The sequence below is a fragment of the Anomaloglossus baeobatrachus genome, chromosome 2, assembly GCF_048569485.1.
Source record: "Anomaloglossus baeobatrachus isolate aAnoBae1 chromosome 2, aAnoBae1.hap1, whole genome shotgun sequence".
NCBI classification, from domain to species: Eukaryota; Metazoa; Chordata; class Amphibia; order Anura; family Aromobatidae; genus Anomaloglossus; species Anomaloglossus baeobatrachus.
The window spans coordinates 371114262-371138191 of NC_134354.1; the positions used below are offsets into that span (position 1 = coordinate 371114262).

Consider the following 23930-nt stretch of genomic DNA (forward strand, 5'->3'; position numbering starts at 1 on the left):
TTCTTATATACACCTTTTGGACTGGGACAGCTTATAGACTCCCACAGCCAGGGCCGGCGTCAGCACCCGGCAAACCCGGTCAAATGCCGCGGACCTTGGCTGCCGGGGGGGGGCAAACCTGCGGTGGCAGGAGTGGCGTACCGCTACTCAGGGGGGCCAATGTATGTCCCCCACCTCAGAGCCGTTTGTCCCTCCACCCGAGAGCAACTGCCCCCCTCTAGAGCTATATGCCCCTCATTGCTGTATACCCCTTTCCTCAGTAATGTGTATGCCCCCCAGTAATGTGTATATCCCCTGCCTCTCTTGTGATGTATATACAGCAGTGTTGGTGTTCACAATGTGTGGCTATGTCTGTTAGGGACTGCCACCAATCAGCGTGGCACAGACACATGCCCAGGAGGAGCTGGATGTAGACAAGCGGGGAGGTGAATGAGTCTGTTGCCGGCTTGCCAATATTAGAAATATTCTAATGTGTCTGTGCTGTGTGTGCATGTATGATGTGTATCTATGTATGTCAGTCTGTATATGACAGTGTCTAGAGTTATGTCTGTGTTTTTTTTAATTTCTCTTTAAATATATATGTGTACGTATGCCTGTATGTGTGTGTATCTGTGCATGTCTGTGTGGATGGGGCCTACTGAGACTCTTTCACCCAGGGCACACAAATACCTGGAGTCTGCCCTGCCCACAGCTTTCAGTATCATCCCTTCTCTGATACGAAGATCTACCGCTCTCAACCTATCGTCACCTTCTTACTAACCAAAATCTCACACAGTCTTTCATTCTTCTTTTCTGCTTGAATTCTGAAACTGAACATGAACAGAATTCATCTGCTTTCCCCCATCTCACTCTACAACTCAATCAGACCTATCCATCAGTCAATGGCTGCTCACTCTCCCCAGTCCTGCGTGCTCTCTGCCTGGGGGTAACCCTTGATTCTGCTCTTTTAACCCACATATTCAACCCCTTTCCCCTTTCCCTGTCGACTCCAACTCAAAAATATTTCCCTGATCCTTACAATCCTTGACCAAGAGTCTGCAAAAACACTAGTGTATGGCCTCATCACCCGCCTAGACTACTGCAACCTCTTGCTCTCTGGCCTCCCTTTTAACACTCTCGCACTCCTATTATCTGCCCGACTATTCCATCTCTCACCGGCCTCCCCACTTTGCCAATCCATTTACTGGCTTCCCTTTGCTCAAAGACTCAGTTTCAAACCACTAACGATTCCATTCAAAGCCATCTGCTACTTGTCTCATCCATACTTCTGTGACCTAGTCTCCTGGCATTTACATGCACACAACCTCCGATCTTCACAATCTTTCTCTGCTCTCCTCCTTATCTACTCTTCCTCCAAACGCATATAAGAATTCTCCTGTGCCTCCCCAATATTCTCTACCCAAACATATCAGACTCTCACCTACCTTGGAAACCTTCAAAAGGCACCTGAAGATTAGTTTGTGTGTATGTATATATTTATATTCTTAAACATACACTTCAATTCTACACAAATCCCTGCTTACTTTATATAATCAACTGCATGGTAAAAAAAAAAACAAACAAACCCAATGGTTCTTATAGAAAGTTAAAATAAAAATGTTAATTTACTCCTCTCAACAGCAATACAGGGCAAGAGGTACAAGACCATGGAACAGGGGAGCTTTTTCAGGAAGCAACAATAACAACAACAATGACTTCCAGAAACGCAACAGAGATGAAGAATGGGATCCAGAATACACCCCTAAAAGCAAAAAGTATTACTTGGTATGTATAGCTCCTTATTCCATTATGTTTTACTAGTGTAGTACTTCTGTGGTACCTTTCTATGCTTGCTTGTGAGTTTGCAGGGAGAAACATTGTTCCTTTTATGTCTTTGCAGCAACTTGTACATGGGCATTGCACCTAATATTCACCACCATGTCAACTTATGACTGCCCGAGGAAACCTATTTAGCTGACCCAGAATTTTACATTTTTTTTATTTTTAAGATGGGTTCTCAAAATTGGTATTTACCTAATGTTAATTTTTTAAAGTTGCATAGTAGTATTGTGACGATTTCCCAGTCATGGGATATAGTTTTAGAGAATGTTTTTTGTTTGTGTTTAGTACTTTTGTTTTTTTATGCCTCAAAAAAATCATATCATATATGTCAAAGAAAAATCCATTTTAAGGATTGTTACCTTTTTATAGCAAAGTGTTCATTTTCAGGTGCGGTGGTAAACTAAAGAACAATGCAGTTTGTGGAGACGTCCATTCATTACAGTGACATTCAGTATCCAGACCCCGTCCTGATCCATTCTCATCTCTCTGCAGCACGACGACCGGGAAGGGGAAAACGAGGAAAAATGGGTCAATCGCGGGAGAGGCCGCGCCAATTTCATTCGTGGAAGGGGGAGGTTCTTGTTTCGAAAACCGGGCACCAGCCCAAAGTGGGCTCACGACAAGTTCAGCGGGGAGGAGGGAGAAATAGAGGAAGACGAGAGTGGATCAGAAAATAAGGATGAGCAAGGCATGTCACTGGATTAGACTGATTAAAGTTCCTATTTGTGGGGGGACTTCCTATCATTCTATGATACGGTTTGTCCTTATGAATGAAGATACTTGTTCCACTAAAGCAAATTTTGCTGTATTAACTGACCTTTGATTTTTGATTTTATATTTTACTTCCTATAATTATTCCTTTTTCCCTGACTCAATCTTTCACGATTAGTAACAGCTAGGGGGGCTGCCACCTTCTTGGATACGGATATACTGCTGCCATCCACTATTTTATGTATTTGATCTCATCAGACAGAAATTACCTTTGTGTGTAACCACAGTCAGTAAGCCGCCCCTAAAGCCGAGCTCTATTTTTTGTTATATTTTGATTTTCTTTTGCAGAATATAATTTTTTTTTTTTTTTTAAATCTGTACCTGTTTTAAGATTTCCATAGTAATACCAGTTACTGAAGCTGTGGTATTCTTTTTAGAAAAACTTTCAAAGTCTTTTTCCTTAGATATGAAAAGGGCATGCTGAATAAATGGTAAATGGGTACACAAATGGAGTATGCGTTTGATTTCATTTACTAGTTTTTGGAGGGTTTTATTTATTTTATTTTTTTTTACAGTGCACTGTAGCTTGAAGAGGTGGTCCACTACAAAGCATAGTGGCCACATCAATTTAATGCAGAGAGAAAGAAGGCTTTTTCTAAATACCTTCTTTTTTCCATTCTGCCGGTGAACGGCACTATTGCTGTCCGCTATTTCCCATGACATGACCCAGGTTGCTGTGACCTCTGATGTCCGGTGATGTCATATCAACTTCCAGAATTGGAAGTTGACCCGACATCACCCGAGGTGGGACCCAGTCTCCCTGAGTGACTGGGCTGTGGGTAGTTTCCTCGCACGTCAGAGCCCATCATTTCACTTGCGTTCACCGCTTAACAGCAAGCATGTGAGATGCTGTGATGTGCGATGAAATTCCAATCACGTCCCATTTACTTGGGAAGAGTGGGTCCCACCTTGGTGATGTCGGGTCAACACTAGAGTTAAGCGGATCGGCTATAATCCGGGTCCGACTGATCTGGATCGGGTTGCCGCCGAAGTCCGAATTCGATCCGGAATCTGCGGCTATGTAAATGGGGGGAGAGAGAGAGAGAGACTGGTGCTCTATTCCATTGAAGGTATAAAAAAACACAGGTGCGGTATTCTGCCAGAGGGTGCGGATTTTTCTTAAGAAACGTCCATTTTCTAGTATGCACATAGCCTTAGACGTCTATGTCCTGAATTTCTATATTGCATAACAAAAAATCAGTAAGCCCTCCAGTGAAAGTACACACAAATCTGTATGTCCTATAATCACATGGACTGTAGTACACGGAATGCTATTTTGTGCAGGATAATTTTTACTTGCTCATTTAATGGTTTAAGGAAATGCATGCATGCATGCTACAATCTGCTGAGCAATCTGCATAGACCTCATGTCAGAAGTAAAGGAGTTCTATAAAAAAAAAAAAATCGAGGAAACCATTACATAAGGATTTGTTAGGAAAAGATTGTTTTGAGGTCTGAAAGTATGTGCTGCTGTTCTTGGTTCTAATTTTATTCCCTGCTGTTATTAAAGACACAACAACCATTTGTCAGGTGTATATGCGTGAAATCTAGATGTAAATACACTATCTTAGGCTATGTGCGCACTAGAAATGTGAAGTTTCTCAAGAAAATTTCTTGAGAAACTTCTGGGAGTGAAAGATTTCCGGACCTCCGGAAAAAATCCGCACCAAATACGCATGCGGATTTGCCGCGGATTAGCCGCGAATTTGCCTCGATTTTCCCGCGGGTGGTTCCCTGCGGATTTTGCAGGCTGTACTGCCGAAATCCGCAGGGTACCTGAGGAAAAGAATTGACATGCTCATTTTCTCAAGAAATTTTCTCGAGAAATTCTTCTCAAGGAAATTTCTTGAGAAAAATCCGCACAGTGCGCACAGCTATTTTTTTTTCTCATAGAATTTGCTGGGAAATGTCTGCACAAAGATTGCAGACATTTCTCAAGAAATTTCCGAGGCAAATCCATGGGTAAATCAGCGGGTAAAACGCACTAGTGCGCACAGAGCCTTAGGCTGGTTTCAGACGTCCGTGTTTAATCAGGTACCAGTCACATGCATGGTTATGGTCACATACGGGGTAAAACACGTGTCTCTGTAATGAAAAGATGTTCTACATTTACCTGTATCCAGCGATGCTGTCTCCGGCTCTGCTGCGTCCCGCTCCTGATCCCCGCTCATTATTTTCATTGGTCATTCACTGCCTGAGGATCTGGAAGCCGGAGCATCGCGGGGACAGGCTGGGTAAAGCACAGCCGAGGACAGCACCGGCGGGGACATCGCCGGTGACATGTGAGTATACAGCAGTTTGTGCAGTGACATCCAGGGACTCATCAGGGTTCCCAATGAACTCTCATGAACCCCCTTGAAGTCACCATCATGACACTCGCTGTAACGCAGTTGTCGCAGGGGTGTCATCAAAAGGTCATCAGAGTTCATTGGGAAATCTGATGATCTCCTAGATGTCCCTGCACACACTGCTGGCAGGATACTCACCTGTCACTAGCGATGTCCCCGGCGATGCTGTCCTCGGCGGTGCTGTCTCCTGCGTTGTCACCGCGATGCTCCTACTCCCAGCTGCTCACTGCGGTGAATAATCAATGAAAATAATGAGCGGGGGTCAGGAGCAGGAGGCAGCAGAGACGGAGACAGCATCGCTGGAACAGGCAAATATAGAACATCTTTTTATTTAAAAACCTGTGTTTTCTCCGGTACGTGTCACACTGATGTCACACGGCTCACATCAGTGTACGGTCCGTGTGACACCCGTGCTGCTGGAGAAAAAAACGGGCACGTCTCCATGTGAAATAGCGGGGCCACACTGTCCATGTGAAAACACGACCGTGTGAGTACACAATAGGGTAACATGGGTATGTGTGACATCCGTGTTAAAAATGGATGTCACACGTACCTAAAACATGGACGTCTGAAACCAGCCTTACACGGTAAAACAATTTTAACTTGCAATAAATGCTATGTTCCCATGGCACACCCTAACATCACAGCACTGGAAATACTCACCAACTGCAGGTGCCATCCTCGGTAGATTTAAATATATGGCGTTCCTTTGCTGAAAAGCAAGACTTCTCAAGTGAATAGAAGGGCAGTAATTAATTTCATATGGAGGTAAGTGCTAATCTTGGTGAGATGTAGTCCATTTTCATTACAACACAAGTCTAGCTGGTGCTGTTGTCAGACATTATTTCTGCTTTATTAGCTGTGGCCAAATGCTGTGCAGCAAGAAAAGACCATTCTGGAGTCTTTTAAAGATATATCTGTTGAAGAAAGCACTAAGTACACTATTGATCTTTGGCTGTGAAACTGGTGTTACAGCCAAAGCTGCCATCAAACCCCCGCCTTAACAGGACTTAGTTTGAACAGTCATTCTGTGCTGACCTAGCACAGGCGTTCAGTGCATCGTGGTTTGGACAAATATTTAAAAGGACTCTATTAGTATATAATGACTGTTCAACAAAGTACAGGCGCTCCAAGAACTATGGCAGGACCAAAGACGGGTGTAGATAGAGGGAAAACACACAGATGTTTTGTTTTTTGCTACAATGCAATGAGCAGCTTTACTTTATCAGTACAGGATGACTGTTCAAACCAGGTACAGGTGCATTATTGCATGGCCAATCATTTAAATTCAGCTCACAATCTGCTTTTATCTATCCACCCTCCCCTCTTTTTTAATTGACAACCTGCAGGTGCAATGGTGTATTTAAATGATTGGCACCTCCATGATGCACTGAGCATTTTGCATTGAACAGTCATCTTGTGCTGACAGTATCTTTAATTGTCCTCTCATCTTTCCGTCCATTGTGTATGTACAAGTGTATAGCAATAAATTAGAATATAATCAAAAAGTTAAATTATTTCAATAATTCAATACAGAAAGGGAAATACATATACTATATAATCATTACACACAGTGATCTATTTCATGTGTTTATTTCTGTTAATGGTGATGAATTATGGCTTACAGCCAATGAAAACCCAAACGTCATGATTTCGCAAAAATAGATAATTACCATACCTGCAATGGCTTCCTAAGCGTTTAAAATGGTCCCTTAGTCTGGTTCAGTAAGATACACAGTAAGGGTAAGCTACAAAAAAAAAATCATTGCTAAAGAAGCTGGTAGTTCAGAGTGCTGTATCCAAGCATATTAATGGAAAGTTGAGGGGAAGGGAAAAATGTAGAAAAAGGTGCACAAGCAACCGGGAAAACTGCAGCCTTAATAGGATTAAGAAAAGGCCATTCAAAAATTTGTGGTAATTCACAAAGAATGTACTGCTGCTGGAGTCACTGTTTCAAGAGCCACCACTCAGACGTGTCCAGGACATTGGCTACAACTGTCACATTCCTTGTGTCAAGCCACTCACGACCAAGAAGCAACACAAGAAGCGTCTTACCTGGGCCAAGGAGAAAAAGAACTGGACTGTTGCTCAGTGATCCAAGGTGTTGTTTTCAGATGAAAGTAAATTTTGCATTTCATTTGGAAATCAAGGTCCCAGAGTCTGGAGGAAGAGTGGAGAGGCAACAATCCAAGCTGCTTGAGGTTTAGTGTGAAGTTTCCACAATCATTGATGGTTTGGGGAGCTATGTCATCTGCTGGTGTAGGTCCACTGTGTTTTATCAAGACCAAAGACAGCAAAGCCGTCTACCAGGAAACTTTAGAGCACTTCATGCTTCCCTGTGCTGACAAGCTTTTTGGAGATGGAAATGTCATTTTCCAGCAGGACTAGGCACCTGTCCACACTTCCAAAGGTACCAGTACCTTGTTTAATAACCACAGTATCACTGTGCTTGATTGGCCAGCAAACTCGCATGACCTAAACCCCATAGAGAATCTATGGGGTATTGTCAAGAGGAAGATGAGACACCAGACCCCACAATGCAGACGAGCTGAAGACTGCTATCAAAGCAACCTGAGCTTCCATAACACCTCAGCAGTGATACAGGTTGATCACCTCCATGCCACGCCGCATTGATGCAGTACCGTATTTTTCGGACTATAAGACGCACCCTGGTTTTAGAGGAGGAAAATAGGAAAATAAAATTTTAACCAAAAAATATGGTCATGACACACTGTTATGGGGCGAGGATCTGCTGCTGACACTGTTATGGGGGTAATGTCCCCAAATTCTCTACTAAGGTACCCCATTCTGATAAGGATCCTCCTGCCTTGTATATGATCCTGCTCATATACCCCCCATCCTGCTAATAATATACCCCCCATCCATCCTGCTAATAATATACCTTCCATCCATCCTGCTCATGATATGCCCCCATCCATCCTGCTCATGATATGCCCCCATCCATCCTGCTCATGATATGCCCCCATCCATCCTGCTCATGATATGCCCCCATCCATCCTGCTCATGATATGCCCCCATCCATCCTGCTCATGATATGCCCCCATCCATCCTGCTCATGATATGCCCCCATCCATCCTGCTCATGATATGCCCCCATCCATCCTGCTCATGATATGCCCCATCCATCCTGCTCATGATATGCCCCCATCCATCCTGCTCAAGATATGCCCCCATCCATCCTGCTCAAGATATGCCCCCATCCATCCTGCTCAAGATATGCCCCCATCCATCCTGCTCAAGATATGCCCCCATCCATCCTGCTCAAGATATGCCCCCATCCATCCTGCTCATGAAATGCCCCCATCCATCCTGCTCATGAAATGCCCCCATCCATCCTGCTCATGAAATGCCCCCATCGATCCTGCTCATGAAATGCCCCCATCGATCCTGCTCATGAAATGCCCCCATCCATCCTGCTTATGAAATGCCCCCATCCATCCTGCTCATGAAATGCCCCCATCCATCCTGCTCATGATATGCCCCCATCCATCCTGCTCAAGAAATGCCCCCATCCATCCTGCTCATGAAATGCCCCCATCCATCCTGCTCATGAAATGCCCCCATCCATCCTGCTCATGAAATGCCCCCATCCATCCTGCTCATGATATGCCCCCATCCATCCTGCTCATGAAATGCCCCCATCCATCCTGCTCATGATATGCCCCCATCCAATCCTGCTCATGATATGCCCCCATCCATCCTGCTCAAGAAATGCCCCCATCCATCCTGCTCATGAAATGCCCCCATCCATCCTGCTCATGATATGCCCCCATCCATCCTGCTCATGAAATGCCCCCATCCATCCTGCTCATGATATGCCCCCATCCATCCTGCTCATGAAATGCCCCCATCCATCCTGCTCATGATATGCCCCCATCCATCCTGCTCATGAAATGCCCCCATCCATCCTGCTCATGATATGCCCCCATCCATCCTGCTCATGAAATGCCCCCATCCATCCTGCTCATGAAATGCCCCCATCCATCCTGCTCATGATATGCCCCCATCCATCCTGCTCATGATATGCCCCCATCCATCCTGCTCATGAAATGCCCCCATCCATCCTGCTCATGAAATGCCCCCATCCATCCTGCTCATGATATGCCCCCATCCATCCTGCTCATGATATGCCCCCATCCATCCTGCTCATGATATGCCCCCATCCATCCTGCTCATGATATGCCCCCATCCATCCTGCTCATGATATGCCCCCATCCATCCTGCTCATGAAATGCCCCCATCCATCCTGCTCATGATATGCTCCCATCCTGGTAAATGGCGTGTATCCTGTGGCACAGGAAAAAAAAAAATAAACGTTTATACTTACCCTTCCTCACTCCCTGAAGCACCGATCTCTGTCTCAGCTGCAGCGCCGCTGTGTGGAGCCGTCACCGTTGTCTGCAGCATCGCGTCTTCTTGTCTGTGCCGGCGGTAAGCTGATCGATTCTGGTGGACACTAGCGGCGTGCACCGCGATAACGTCAGTGTCCAGATCAGCTGACCGCCGGCACAGACAGGAAGACGCGATGCTGCAGGGGGGCGTCTCCACACACGGTGACGGGTGAGTACACTGATTCACTGCACCCCGCGCTGATAATGATGCACGGGGGGCAGTGAATACAGCCGCACATGATCACTCCAGGCTGTAGTTGCCAGGGGTGATCACGGCCGGCTGCTAATTATGCACGCACCCCCGCCCATCACCCCGCCCACCTGTCAGCGCCGGTTTCGCTGAGAGATGATGGGCGGGAGGATGGGCGTGCATATGTAATGAGCGGGCCCACGTGGTCACGGCAGGCTGTTACAGCCTGCTCGTGCCGCCGATGACCCACTGCACCGCGGCACCCTCATTCCTTGCACCCGCAACCTTATAGTCAGACCATAAGACGCACCCCCCACTTTCCCCCAACATTTGGGGGGAAAAAAGTGCGTCTTATGGTCCGAAAAATACGGTAATTCATACAAAAGGAGCCCCGATCAAGTATTCAGTGCATTTACCGTACATTTCACTAGGCCAACATTTGAGTTTAAATTCCTTTTTTTTTTTCAGTTGATCTTGTATATTCTAATTTTCTGAGATAATGACTTTTGGGTTTTCATTGGCTGTAAGCCATAATCATCAACATTAACATAAATAAACACTTGAAATAGATCACTCTGTAATAACTATATAATATTTGTTTCCTTTTTATATTACTGAAATAAATTAACTTTTTGATATTCTAATTTATTGCGATGCACTTGTAGCTGCTTCTATTTTATCCTTCGCACCCACTCCCTAGGTTGAGCTATGCTCCATAATGTCTTTTTTGCCTGTATTAACCATTCCTAGAGAACGCCACTATCTGCCAGTGAATTAGCACAGTTCGCATCCTGAGCCACATGGATTACACACTGCACAATCTGTGTGATCGATTGATCCATCAAATATATAGTGGGTGAGATGAGTTTTGAATACGTCATCAATTTTCTAAGTAAATACACTAATCTCGATGGGGTGTGGCCTAGCTCAGTATGTGAGTGGAAGCAGATCCTGTAGCTCCTGCCAAGCATCTAGAAAATCCCTAGGGAAAAAAACCCCAAAAAACACTCTCAGAAGTCACAGGCTGCAGCTGGATGACTCTCTGACCCCCCTGACCTGATTGCATTGCTTACTGGCACAGATATGACAAGGAGGGGGCTGAAATAGCAGGTGGGAGAAGTGGAGGAGCAGAATCAAGATGGTGCCGTGGGCAGCATGGAGCAGAGAAAAGATAATGGTGCAGACACTGAGGAGACCAGAAGACAGGCTACAACACGGCTGGAACGTTTTGCCAGGCAGGAGAGCGGTGCCCATCACAGAGAGACAGTGAGAGGTGAGCTGCAGATGAATATGGGACTTGCAGACAGCATGGTGCTGAGTGCAGGAGGGGAGAGGGGTGAGAGCAGCGAGGGAGCTCAGGCCTGCATGGCAGAGACAAATCCCAGATCTCAGGCAGCACAGCTAGGGGAGCTGACACAGAATACCCCTGAAGAGCCCACACTGAGAGACATCCTCACAGCAGTAATGCTATGCAGGGCATCTATTACTGAGGTGACCCTGCAGCTGGGGAGCCTGAGAGAAGACATGGCATCCATGCGGCACAAGCTTCATGAAGTGAAAGAGAGAACAGGAGATGTTGAGCAGAGAGTCAGTATCATTGAGGACCACATGGCAGGATCTGACAGAGACTGGCAGCGTGCAGCACAGCAAATAGCAGCACTCCTAGCAAAAACGGATGACCTTGAAAATAGATCAAGGCGTAACAACCTGAGAATAATTGGCGTTCCAGAGAAAGTGGAAGGTACATCCCCAACTGAATGTTTTGAGGAATGGCTGAAAAGTAAAATTGGATCTGAGCATCTCACCCCTCTATATGCGGTGGAAAGAGCCCATAGGTTTCCCACCCGCCTCCTGGACACCCACCGCGACCTGTCCTGGCCAAAATACTGCACTACAGAGACGGATAATATCTTGAAGCATGCCAGAAGACACCCGGACTTGATTATCAATGGCTCAAAGATATCCATTTTTTCCAGATTACTCCATAGAAGTGCAAAAGCAAAGAGCCAAGTTCATTGACATCAAGAGAAGGCTGAGACAACTGAATCTGGTATACTCCGTGATGTACCCGGCGAAACTCAGAGTGGTAGCTGGAAGAATAGTGCACTTTTTCCTGGATACTAAGGAAGCGCTAAGATGGCTGGATAGCAATGAACAACGCTTGCGGCGGGAGGGTCGTGAAGAGGAAGCTGGAGACTGACTTTTGGGGACACCCTACCTCTCATCGCATGCAGTGGTGTAGACGAAAAATACTATGCTATGGTTGCCGGGGAGGAGTTCCTGTTTGAAAATTTTAAAAAACATTTTTTTTTTCTTTTTTGTTTACCTCGGCAATCTAAATTTAAATCTACATTTAATGACTCTAGAGGAAAGGGGTTTGCAAACACCACTGAGGATGGGAGGAAATGGAATCCTGGCTATGGAAAGGGACTTTCCAACTCATACTAGACTCGCAATGCATAAATACTGAATTAAGTTTCATTCTCCCCCCCCCTCTTTTTTTTGTTTTTCTTTGTCTCCCCCCTCGCTCCTCTTATTCCACCCTCTGTCTTCTTCTTATGCTACTTTTCTCTCTCTTCTTTTGTTTTACCCACTTCCCCTCCCCCTTTCTTTCTCCCTTTTTTTTTGCTCCCTTCTTCTTTCCCGTAACTTGCTTTCGTTCTTCCCCCTTAATAAAAAAAAAGGGGGCATTGCGATAATATGGCAGGACTGCAATACTGATCAGATGGACAGCCGGATACCGTGCACGACAAACAGGCGGGGTCCGCCCCTCCTGGAGGTCCTGGTTCTTGTGTTATTGATGGTTGATAGGGCCCTGTCCGTTGTAAAAGAGGAAACACGACAAAAGATGGATGCGGTATCTCGCAGACTTGCCAAGGCAAACATATGCCCTCCGTCCCTGATACAAAGGGGACTGGTGGCAACGATGTGTTACTATGTTTATTGTTGTGGGGGGTGTTTATATTGGGGGGAAGGGGGAGGGTGGGCCGGTCGACAGTCTCATTTGGCCTATTGAGCTCTGGGAGAACGAGAATTTGTCAATTAATCATATGGCGGGACGCATTAAGCTAATTAGTTGGAATGTTAGGGGCTTAGCCTCTAGTATCAAAAGGCAAGCAGTATTTCAATTTTTACGCACAGAAAAACCTGACCTAATTTGCTTGCAGGAAACACACATGACACCGGAGAAGCTGCATCTACTGGGTAGAAGGTGGCTCAGGGTGGGGTATCATTCTACATATTCTGCATACTCCAGAGGGTCCAGTATACTAGTACGCTCAGGCGCACGGTTTGAATTTCTAAAGGTCATTGTGGATAAAGATGGGCGGTATGTATGTCTTTCCTGTAGGCTGGGGACAAGAGCCGTAGTAATTATATCCCTATACATACCTCCCCCATATTGCAGCAAACTACTTCAGTCTGATAAATTTATTGGCAGACTTTCCGGGGGTTCTCTTTTGATAATATGAGATTTTAATAATATTCCGAATTCACATTGGGACAAAGGGAGACATGAGGTACGAAAAATGGGGGGGGGACACTGTACACCATTCGGTAATTTACTTAAAGAAACGGCGCTGATTGACCTGTGGAGGACTCTGCATCCGGAAGTGTATCAATACTCCTGTTATTCGGCTGCGTTCTCATCCCTGTCGCGCATTGATCTGGCCTTGGGCAATGAAGCAATGCAAGGTTTGGTAGTGGGTACTAAATACTTCCCCAGGACGGTATCAGATCATTCGCCCCTGTGTGTAGAAATAGACCTGGGGGAACAACAAAACCAAAATAGACCCTTATGGAAATTAAATCCCTTTTGGTTACAATTAGTGGAAGAAGGGGGGGGGGGTATTAGTGATAGTTTAAGTGAATACTTAAAGCTGGGTTTACACACTGCAACATCGCAAAGGACATCGCTGTAACGTCACCGGTTTTGTGACGTAACAGCGACCTCCCTAAGTCTCTGCTAAGTCGCTGGTGAGCTGTCAAACAGGCAAACCTGGCCAACAACTCAACAGCGATCCGGACCTGCAGAGCGACCTAGCTGGTTGTTGGGGACGTTGATAAGCAGCCTTTTGAAAGGGAAGTTGCTAACAAAGTCTCTGCAAAGTCTTCACACACTGAAACTTCATGCTGCACAGCGGGAAACAAAGGACCTAGGAATGGTCCTGAACGATTTGTAACGATTACAACTTCACAGCAGGGGCCGGGTCGCTGATAAGTTTCACACACTGCAACATCGCAAACAACATCGCTATTGCGTCACAAAACCGGTGACGTTACAGCGATGTCGTTTGAGATGTTGCAGTGTGTAAACCCAGCTTTAGGTTCAATGAAGGATCAGCATCTATTGGAATGGTTTGGGAGGCAATGAAGACGTACTTGAGGGGATTGTATATAAGGGGTATATCTAAGGTAAAGTCGGAAGCAAGAAGGCAGAATCAGCTTGCGTTTCAGGAATTGGGGAAGGCGGAAGATGCTTTAATATCAGACCCCACGCCGGCGGCAAAAGCTAGGCTGAAGGCAGCTCAAAAGATGGTTAATAGGTTGACCATACAGGCAGCGGAGAGAAAGAAAATGTTCCAAACCATGCAGTCCTTTGAGAATGGAGAACGGGCGGGTCACCTATTATCAGTGATAGCTGCGGCACAGAGGGAATCGACATATATTGCACGGTTACAGTCAGTAGATGGGGCAGTTGTCACGGACACCTCGGGGATCCTAAAAGTACTACAAACATTCTACTCTGATCTATACTCAGTCAAGGTGCACCCGGAGGCGGGGGAGGTGGATGAATTTCTAGGCAGAGCTCAGGTGCCAGTCCTCTCAAGGGAATCTAGGGAGTTACTAGATGAGCCATTTGACTTAGAGGAGTTAGAGCTAGCTCTGAGTGATATGGCGAATGATAAGGTGCCGGGGGTAGATGGGTTTCCGGCTTAAGTATAGAAGCAACATAGGGAGGTTTTACTGCCGGTGCTGCTTAAGGTATATAATTCATGTCTGGAAAGAGGAGAGCTTATGCCGTCTATGCAGGAGGCAATAATTGTGGTACTCCCTAAAGAAAGCAAAGACCCGGGTTTGCCAGCCTCTTACAGACCGATTTCACTATTGACGGTAGATGTAAAGCTCCTGGCTAAGATGCTTGCAAATAGGCTCACCAAAGTCATTACATCCCTAATACACCCAGATCAAGCAGGGTTTATGCCCAACAAATCCACGGCAACTAACGTTACGAGACTGTACCTGAATATGCAGATACTGGCGGAAAATAAGGGGAGGCGGGTTATTCTCTCCCTAGACGCGGCCAAAGCTTTTGATAGCGTAGAGTAGGGATACCTATGGGCTACGATGCGATCAATGGGGTTTGGGGAAGTGTATATTAGGTGGGTGCAGCTGTTGTACTCTGCTCCTACGGCAAGAATTAGGGCAAATGGCAGCATGTCAGATAGATTTTCTCTCTATAGGGGCACAAGGCAGGGGTGCCCACTGTCCCCCCTGTTGTTTGCTATCGCTAATGAACCACTGGCAGCGGTGATGCGGTGGGATCCTGGTGTAGTGGGTTACCGATATGGGAGTGTGAAGGAGAAAGTGGCCTTGTATGCGGATGATTTATTATTGTTTCTGGCAGATGCAGGGAGTTCCTTGGAGGCGGTAATGAGGGTCATATCTAACTTTGGAATGATATCAGGGCTCACGATAAATTGGGACAAATCGGTTTTGATGCCACTAGATGAAACGCCTTCCAATGTAGTAGTGACTTGTGCTCCGGTTCAGGTGGTGTCAGAGTTTAAATATCTGGGAATTATGATATCCAATAAACTGGCTGAGAATGAACGTCTGAATCTCACCCCCCCCTTTTACTTAACTTCAAACAAAAGATTCTGGCCTGGTCCAAACTGTACCTTTCGGTGGTGGGCAGAGTCAACTTAGCTAAAATGATACTAATGCCCCAACTGCTCTATGTGCTCCAAACGCCCCGGTATGGCTACCTCAAAATAGGTTTTATAAAATAAATTCTATTTTCCGAGGCTTAATCTGGGGAAGAAAGCGCCCACGGATGAGGTTACAATATTTACAGAGACCAAAAGACGAAGGGGGACTGGCTCTACCTAATTCTTGGTGCTATTACTTAGCTGCCCAGAGCCAACACATGGTGGGGTGGGGTGTGACAGGTTTGGAGACGTTGGCGGGGAAAATATTACAGTATGTGATCGGAAAAGGTCCTCTGCTGGCAAGTCTGGAGGCGGGAAAGTTTCGTCCACACTCTGCATTATATCCTACTATACAGTTGATAGATAAAGTATGGGGTAGGATCAAACAGATGAGACAGGTAACCAGGTTCACTAGATATACCCCCATGTGGGACAACCCCAACATTCCGGAATTTTTATCCCTTAAAAATTTGGGCAATGGAGGAGAATTGGTATCTGGTACCTCTCCCAAGTGATGGATGGAAACATATTTAAGACTTTTGAAGTACTGCTAAGACTTCCCACTTGGACATAGTATGTTTTATAAATACCTGCAGCTACGTCACGCATTTGAATCGCAGAACAGAATAACACCAATTGTTATACAATCAGATAGTGTAATTAATATATTAGGGACGCAGAGAGGGACAGCAGGATGTATATCGATGGTCTACGGGGGACTTCTGTCCATGTCGGTTGGGAGGCAACAAATTGGTGCATATGCAAGGTGGGTGGAAGATTTGGGAGAAATTGGGGAGGAGAAATGGGAGTCTATTTTGCAATATGTCATCAACATATCTCTGAGCGAGGCAAAACGGCTATCGCAATTATATGTTGTATACAGAGTATATAGAACCCCCGTGTGGATGAAGAAAGTGGGAGTGAGAACAGATTCCAAGTGTCCAAAATGTACGGTGGAAGAAGCAGGGATCATGCACATGTTGTGGGAATGCCCGTGTTTACAAGGGTTCTGGATCACAGTGTTAAATTTAATTCAATCAGTGATGCAAGTGGACCTACCCAGAAACCCACTGATATGTGTGCTGGGCTATGTGGATGAAGTGGGGACAGATGAACAAGAGAAACTGGCAGTGGCACGATTGTTGTATGCAGCAAGGAAACTAATTGCCTTGTATTGGCTATCTGAAAAAGCACCAACAAGTAAGGAATTTGTTGAAAAAGTGAATTATATTATTTATATGGAGAAAAATGTTTACCGTATTTTTCGGACCATAAGACGCACTTTTTTCCTCCAATTTTGGGAGGAAAGTGTGGGGTGCGTCTTATGGTCTGAAGCTGCGGGGTAGGGAGCTGTGGGGAGTCAGTGCTATGCAGTGGGATCACAGGAGGCAGGGAGGGTTGTGCTGTAGGAAGCAGGCGGCTGGAGAAACCACGTGTGCCCGCTGCTTAAAGTAAAGGAATATTCATTAGCTGCTCCCCGCCCACCTCTCTCTGCAGTCAGCGGGGGTGAGGAGCAGCTAATGAATACTTGTTTAATGTAAACAGCGGACACACGTGGGAGCTCCAGACGCCGGCTTCTTGCAGAGGCTGGGGAGACTGTGTGTCCGCTGTGAAGGAGGCAGGAGCAGGGGGCCGCTGCAGTCATGTCTGGCCCGGGGGAAGTGCAGATCACTGCAGTGTCCGGCCCAGAGCACGGCATACCTTCACAGCACAGCCGCAGTCTCTGTGCTGAGTGCTCAAATTACTTTCACTTTGATCCTTCCTCTGCACTAGAAACAGTCTCCCGTAGCTGACAAGGACCTACAGTGATGTAATGCAGAGGGGTGGCCAGAACGGCACAGAACAGCACAGTGCCCGCCTCTTCATTACATCACTGCAGGTTCTTGAGATATGGGAGACTTTGTTTGTAATGCCAGGACCAAACTGAAGCATGGTGAGCATCACATCAGTAAAAGTAAGGCAATAAATAATATAGTATAGGCATTACTGTACACCTGGATGGGGTTGGATCATATATATATATATATATATATATATATATATATATATATATATATATTACACACACACACACACACACACACACACACACACACACACTCACACACTATATAACTATATACACACACACACACACACACACTATATAACTATATATGTCAAGGGAGGAATTTTGGGTGAAGACTGCTAATGGAGTCTTCATTTAGGATCCAGAGACGGTGCCCCATTAATGCTGTATACCAGTGCCGATATATATCAATGTATATAAGACAAAGAACACACAGACAACATGCTCTCTCCTTGAGTCAGCAATACCCACTGAGCTCATTATTATATTGAAAGAAACTTAATTATTACAGAAGGCACCTTCGGCCTTGAAAATGATACAGAGTTTATGGGAGTGTCACTCCCCTATTTCTCCCAGCAGATGTTCATTAAAACATTCTTTCTGTGTGGACACTACTGATAAGAGTTTGTAGCTTCACATTTTGGCTTCATTATCTTTGGTTAACCCCTTCATGACTATACAACTTTAAATTATACTATAGGTCTGTGCAATGGCTACATAGACAGACAGATAATTTTGCATCTACATCTAGATTTTGATTTAGTTATATACACAGATATTCTTATTACGTTTAAACAAACAAGCTATAGCTCAGTGCCACCTCCACAGTCCCCCCTTTAATAAAATATCTGTGAATATTATTAACCTTAAATTTAAAAATGTTCTCCATTTAGATATATTTTATTATTTGGGACTTATTTGTGACCTATTGCCCTTGGGACTTTAATTATATCTATATCTATATCTATATATGCGGGCTTTTCATGAAATCGGTTGTTTAATTTAACACTATAGGCTTTTTTTTTAGCTCCCCCTTAAGTACTTATTTTTATTTATTAAATATAACTATGATTTATAGGGGCTATTAGAATTGGCATTATTACTCTTATTAGAACACATTATACTGATTAAGAAAAATTGAATCTAAACCTTATTTAAAAATTACCACATAATTAAAAAAAACAAAAGGACATTTGGAAATTGTCCATGGTTCTTTCCGGATATGAAACAAAAAGGAGGATGCTTAGTCAGTGCTAGTCCACTTAGGGCCACTTTGTGAATCTGGATAATCTGCTCTTGATAAAAAAAAAACAACAAAACATGATGAGGCTTCATGTGAACAGTTTGTGGCCCAGACTTGGAAAAACCTTCTGGGATAATGGGTTGAATAGCGGCCGCTTTCTGCTTCGGTTGTGTCGCGTCCATTGGTTTTTGAGATGTGACGTCAACTCGCGTGTCACTGCCAATGCTCAGCAGACTAGGCCGGGGAGACATCAGCCTGATGGGATAGGCTCTTCTAAAACTTTTCCTGAGATGAGAGAATCCATATCTAGCATTTTGTATTAAGGAAAATCACTGAAATTAGTAGGAAACAAAAACATTTGTAAATGGTTAGATTACATTAACCAAACCACATTTTTTGGGTCTATGAAATGGCTGAATTAAGTATTTTCGACTACTCAATTCGTACCCTCAACAGTCCCCCCTTGACTTACTTCTGCCATTTCCAAATACTAAGGGTACTGTGTTCCCTTAGGAAAAGAGGAAGAAAGATCTGTTGGGAAATCCTGCCTGACTGAACGTTGAGGCATGGGTGGAGAGGGGAATGGGATTTCTTCACCGGTTTGAGACCAGGGACCCCTAGGCGAGTCCTCACCCTTTGTAGTTGGACTTTCCCATGTCTCAAGGTTCTCTAAGTCCTCTCTTCTAACTGTTTCGGCAATGATGGTTTGGGACTGTACAGGTTTTTTGTAAAGGATAAATATGAGCAGGACGCTTAGTGCAGCTCCGGTGGATCGACCCTTCTGCAATGCTGTCCTGCCGTTGAGCTTTATCGAATTTTCTGTATCCTTTTAGGATTAATCAGTCTCCTGACCGAAAACCATATACTACTAACTGATTTAGGATCACTTGCATTATGTGGATTTTCAGCAATGACGTCGTTTTCTGCACTGGAAAGCCTCTGACCAGACCTGGAAAGAAATCTACACAACACGCACAGACTTGCATACAACGTGCTCATTATAAACATCTATAATCAGTTTGCAGTCTCTAAGAATGGGTAGAGCAGGTGCAGGGTGTTTCTACGGACTCTTTACAGTTTTCTTCATTGTTTCAAAATCGTGTTTTACAAGACCGGGTGAGTTTATCTACCTGGGTACTGAACCCTGGCGTCACCAAAGCGCACACTGATATCTAACTTTCACAGATGTTAGTCCATGTTACTTGGGCCATCATTAAGAAGAGATCTCATGGCAGAGAAAGCTTACCGCCCTTCATCCACAGACCTTCCTCAGTCAGCCGGCTCCCTCCGTCGCGCACTCCACTCCTTATTGGTTCACTTGATCCTGTAGGGGTTTAAGAACACAAGGAGTGACAGAAGTCACTGACGTGACCGGTGTCACCGAGGCATGGTCTTTATGCATGGTAAAGGACTCCTCAACTCTAGGCCCGTTCACTGCTTCTTGGTCCGCTGCACCTGTGCGGGGATCTCCATCCGATTCCATCAGCTCAGATCTAGACTTTCTTTTCGTCATACCTAGCTTATTTGACAACAGGAAAGATCTACATCCTACATACATTTTGACTATCTTACCTACCTCTGCTCCACCCATCTAGAGAGGCACTTACATCACTTCCTTTCGTACCGATAGGAGGGGAGGGAGTGGCCTAAATTTAGACTACCTCATGTTGTGCAAATTGTAGCATATCCAGTGCAGAATCAACCATCATCTTGTTCCATCTATAAAAACAAAAACTAAAAGAAATATAGATTAGATCATTCCTATAACAGACATATATTCCTACATTCATAATAATCCAATAAACATGACATAACTGTTGCAAAAGAAAGGCCAGCTTTAAAGCCTGCTTTAAAGCCTATCCAATATGTCTACTGCTGGAAAAATGCAATAGATATCTACTTCCTCCCTTTTTATATACTACTTTGGCAAAATATATAGATCTATAACAGTAAACAATATAATTAACCAACCGATAAAGATAACTTATACTCTACTGGGAAATTTTAAAACCTTACAACAGGGTTCATAGATATTCTGTATCTACAAAAAAAAAAGGAAAATAATCAATATTGGCAGTTTGTATGCAAAAATAATACAAAACAAAAACATAACGATAAAAACAAAAAAAACTAATTTGTATATTTTAAAAAATATACTTTTCCCTGCAAAATTAATTTAATTATTTAAATAGCAGCAGAATACTATTGATAATCTCCTATAAAATTTTGAACTCTAAAGATTAAACAAAATCCACTCCACCAGCCGGAAAAAGCACTGGTTAGTACATAAGACAGAAACAGCTTTGTAAATCTGCTGAAGCTACCTTTTTCATTTTTTTTGTTTTTTTACTTTTCTCTACTTCCTTATTTATTATTTTTTTTCCTGCTCTCTACAACTTGTGACTAGCAGCAGCTTACTGAAAAATACACTCCCACACATCCCTGCGCTGACGTATGCCCCCCTGTCTCCTTCAGGATGTGCGATGTTAGAACAGCTGGTGGGAAAAACAGATACAAGAAAAAAAACATGGGCAGAACTTTCACTATAGAAATATATAAAATATATTTCTGTACCGTGTCAGCCAGCAGAAACAAAGGTACTACAGAAAGATATATTATAGAAACCTTAAGATTGATGGAGTGGAATGGAGAGCATCATTAGAGCGGGTAGCTTGGGACTGGAAATCACTGCAACAAAAACAAGCAGTCCGGGGCTCCCCCCTGTATCATTAGGGAAGGTTGGGGCAGACTCCTGGGTGCAGCCGGACTGTGGGCAGTATCTTGCAAAATCTCCTAAAACTGATTTAAAGGGATACTGTGATACTCTGGGAAAAGGCACACCTGGCTTCAGGTAGATCATTACTGAATCTACAGGGAACACCTTTATTGTAAATTTATGTGTTGCAAGTTTTGGTTACGGTTTTGAGGGTACCTGGCCAAACACTGAGATTTGGGGGCATGACACTTTCTTTGATAGTGACCAAACTGACCACAATGCCAACAATTCTGTTGCTGGCTCTGCTGGTTTTGTTGATTGGGAGCTACGTATATGGGGTTTGGGCCCTGTCGGGGCATGGGCTGTGGTGGGGGCTGCACCGGCGCGGTTGTATACACAAATTGATCTAGAGCCCATCTTTTTAAAGCGGCACAATACTGTTGTTCACTTTAAAAAATAGTGTCATCAGTGCCTGGGGGCATTGTGAGATGGGGTTCCATTAAGGGCCAAAAACTGTCTCCTGCTTTTACTTTGGTGAGATTATCTAGGTCTTTCCGCGCAGCTGAGTATAACTGATGGACCTGTAGCATCTTCCTATAAAATCGCATAGGGTTAATGCTGGGATCTGGCAGGCAGGGGATTAATGCCGCTGACTGGGTGGGGTTGAAAGGGACATATTTAAATGAGGGCTGTTCCTTGTCAGGTTTGGGGTAAGGCTCACTATGTGTCCTAAGGAAAAAAGGGGGATCCAAGGGGAGGGAATTGATAATTGGGGAGTGTGACGGCAGACTGGCCGATGAGGGGAGAGACGGCATTGCAGGTATGGGAGGGAAAAGGGGTATGGGTGTGGAAAGGGTTAAGGGATGCTGTCTAGTGACTGCAGCATCTGTGAATATCTCCGGGACGGGGGAATAGAATGGGGATCAGGTTGTGGGGCAGCAACAAAACAACCTGTCGGAGGACCCTCAGATCTGTCCTCAGACTCGGGTAACATATAGAAAAACACAACATCCCCTTGCTCATCTTCATCTTCAACCTCAATATATCTTTCTGATAGCAATGCCTGCGATATTCTGCCAAACAATTCTGCATCATTCAACAATCTCCTGTCTTGTAACTTGCCCTTTTTTGCTTTCAATGCTGTTGCCCATAGTGACGGTTGTAACCGACCTCCTTTTGGTAATTCTAACATTTTAAAAATCTCCAAGGCATGGCGTACAGCTTTCTTCCCTTCTCTCTCTGCAACTAGCTCTAACACATTCTGTGAACCTTCAGGCCTCTCAGCTTTCTGTTTCCTCTGTCTGAACATTTTTGCTATGGTGGTGGTGTCTGGATTACACTAATATAACTATGCGGTGAACGTTAGAGTCCGGCCGGCACCTAAGGCTACACCTCTATACTAGCTGGCAACTCCTCAGCTATATAGTAATAAGGGTATCCCGTGATATGGAGGAGGGGTACAAAATGTATTCCCTCCGGACTTGATCAGCTGCACCAAAATTAATATCCTAATCCCTATCTTCAGCCACGGGAACCCCCCCGCGTCTTTAATTACAGACTGGGTCAGTCTAACTAGCTATATCCAGCCACCACCGTCTTTCCTGCCCTAACAACCGTCCTCTGGATCCCATGTGACACTCAATCCACACCTCAGGGCTGGGATCGTGCTCTGAGCTCCAGCGGGCACTACCCCTGAGTCACAATCAGGTACCTTTTAACACCGATATGGACACACAGCCCGTCACTCCCTCCTCTCCAAAACCAACCACAACAGTAGTGAATACACAGTATGTAACACTTACCCGTGGGGTCGGAGGTGATCAGCCTGTTTGGAGGAGAGGGAGATCTCAGTCCGCGACGTCCAAACCATCGGTATCTCCAGGTCGGTAATGCGTCCTTGAAGGAGCTCCACGTTGGTGCGCCAAACTGTCAAGGGAGGAATTTTGGGTGAAGACTGCTAATGGAGTCTTCATTTAGGATCCAGAGACGGTGCCCCATTAATGCTGTATACCAGTGCCGATATATATCAATGTATATAAGACAAAGAACACACAGACAACATGCTCTCTCCTTGAGTCAGCAATACCCACTGAGCTCATTATTATATTGAAAGAAACTTAATTATTACAGAAGGCACCTTCGGCCTTGAAAATGATACAGAGTTTATGGGAGTGTCACTCCCCTATTTCTCCCAGCAGATGTTCATTAAAACATTCTTTCTGTGTGGACACTACCGATAAGAGTTTGTAGCTTCACATTTTGGCTTCATTATCTTTGGTTAACCCCTTCATGACTATACAACTTTAAATTATACTATAGGTCTGTGCAATGGCTACATAGACAGACAGATAATTTTGCATCTACATCTAGATTTTGATTTAGTTATATACACAGATATTCTTATTACGTTTAAACAAACAAGCTATAGCTCAGTGCCACCTCCACATATACACACACACACACTATATTTATATATATATATATATATATATATATATATACATACATACATACACACACACACACACACACACACACACACACACACACACACACACACACACACACACACACACACACCAGATTGGAGGATCACACATACAATGATGGGGAACATACATATTCCACGATGGGGGCCATATATACCTGGA

General features: G+C 44.6%; 1 protein-coding gene across 3 annotated transcripts in view; it reads left to right on the forward strand.

Moving 5' to 3' along the window:
* The window catches only part of THRAP3 (thyroid hormone receptor associated protein 3), a 68576-nt gene extending 65536 nt beyond the window's left edge, over window positions 1-3040 (forward strand). For 2 of the 3 annotated variants that reach the window (XM_075336041.1, XM_075336042.1), the window contains exons 11-12: window positions 1621-1764; window positions 2314-3040. In XM_075336041.1, the coding sequence (XP_075192156.1) occupies window positions 1621-1764; window positions 2314-2526 (357 nt within the window). In that variant the 3' untranslated portion in view covers window positions 2527-3040. Of the gene's footprint in view, window positions 1-1620; window positions 1765-2208 lie in introns of all 3 variants that reach the window. The other variant, XM_075336043.1, reaches the window with a different exon arrangement.
* Window positions 3041-23930: the final 20890 nt, after the last annotated feature.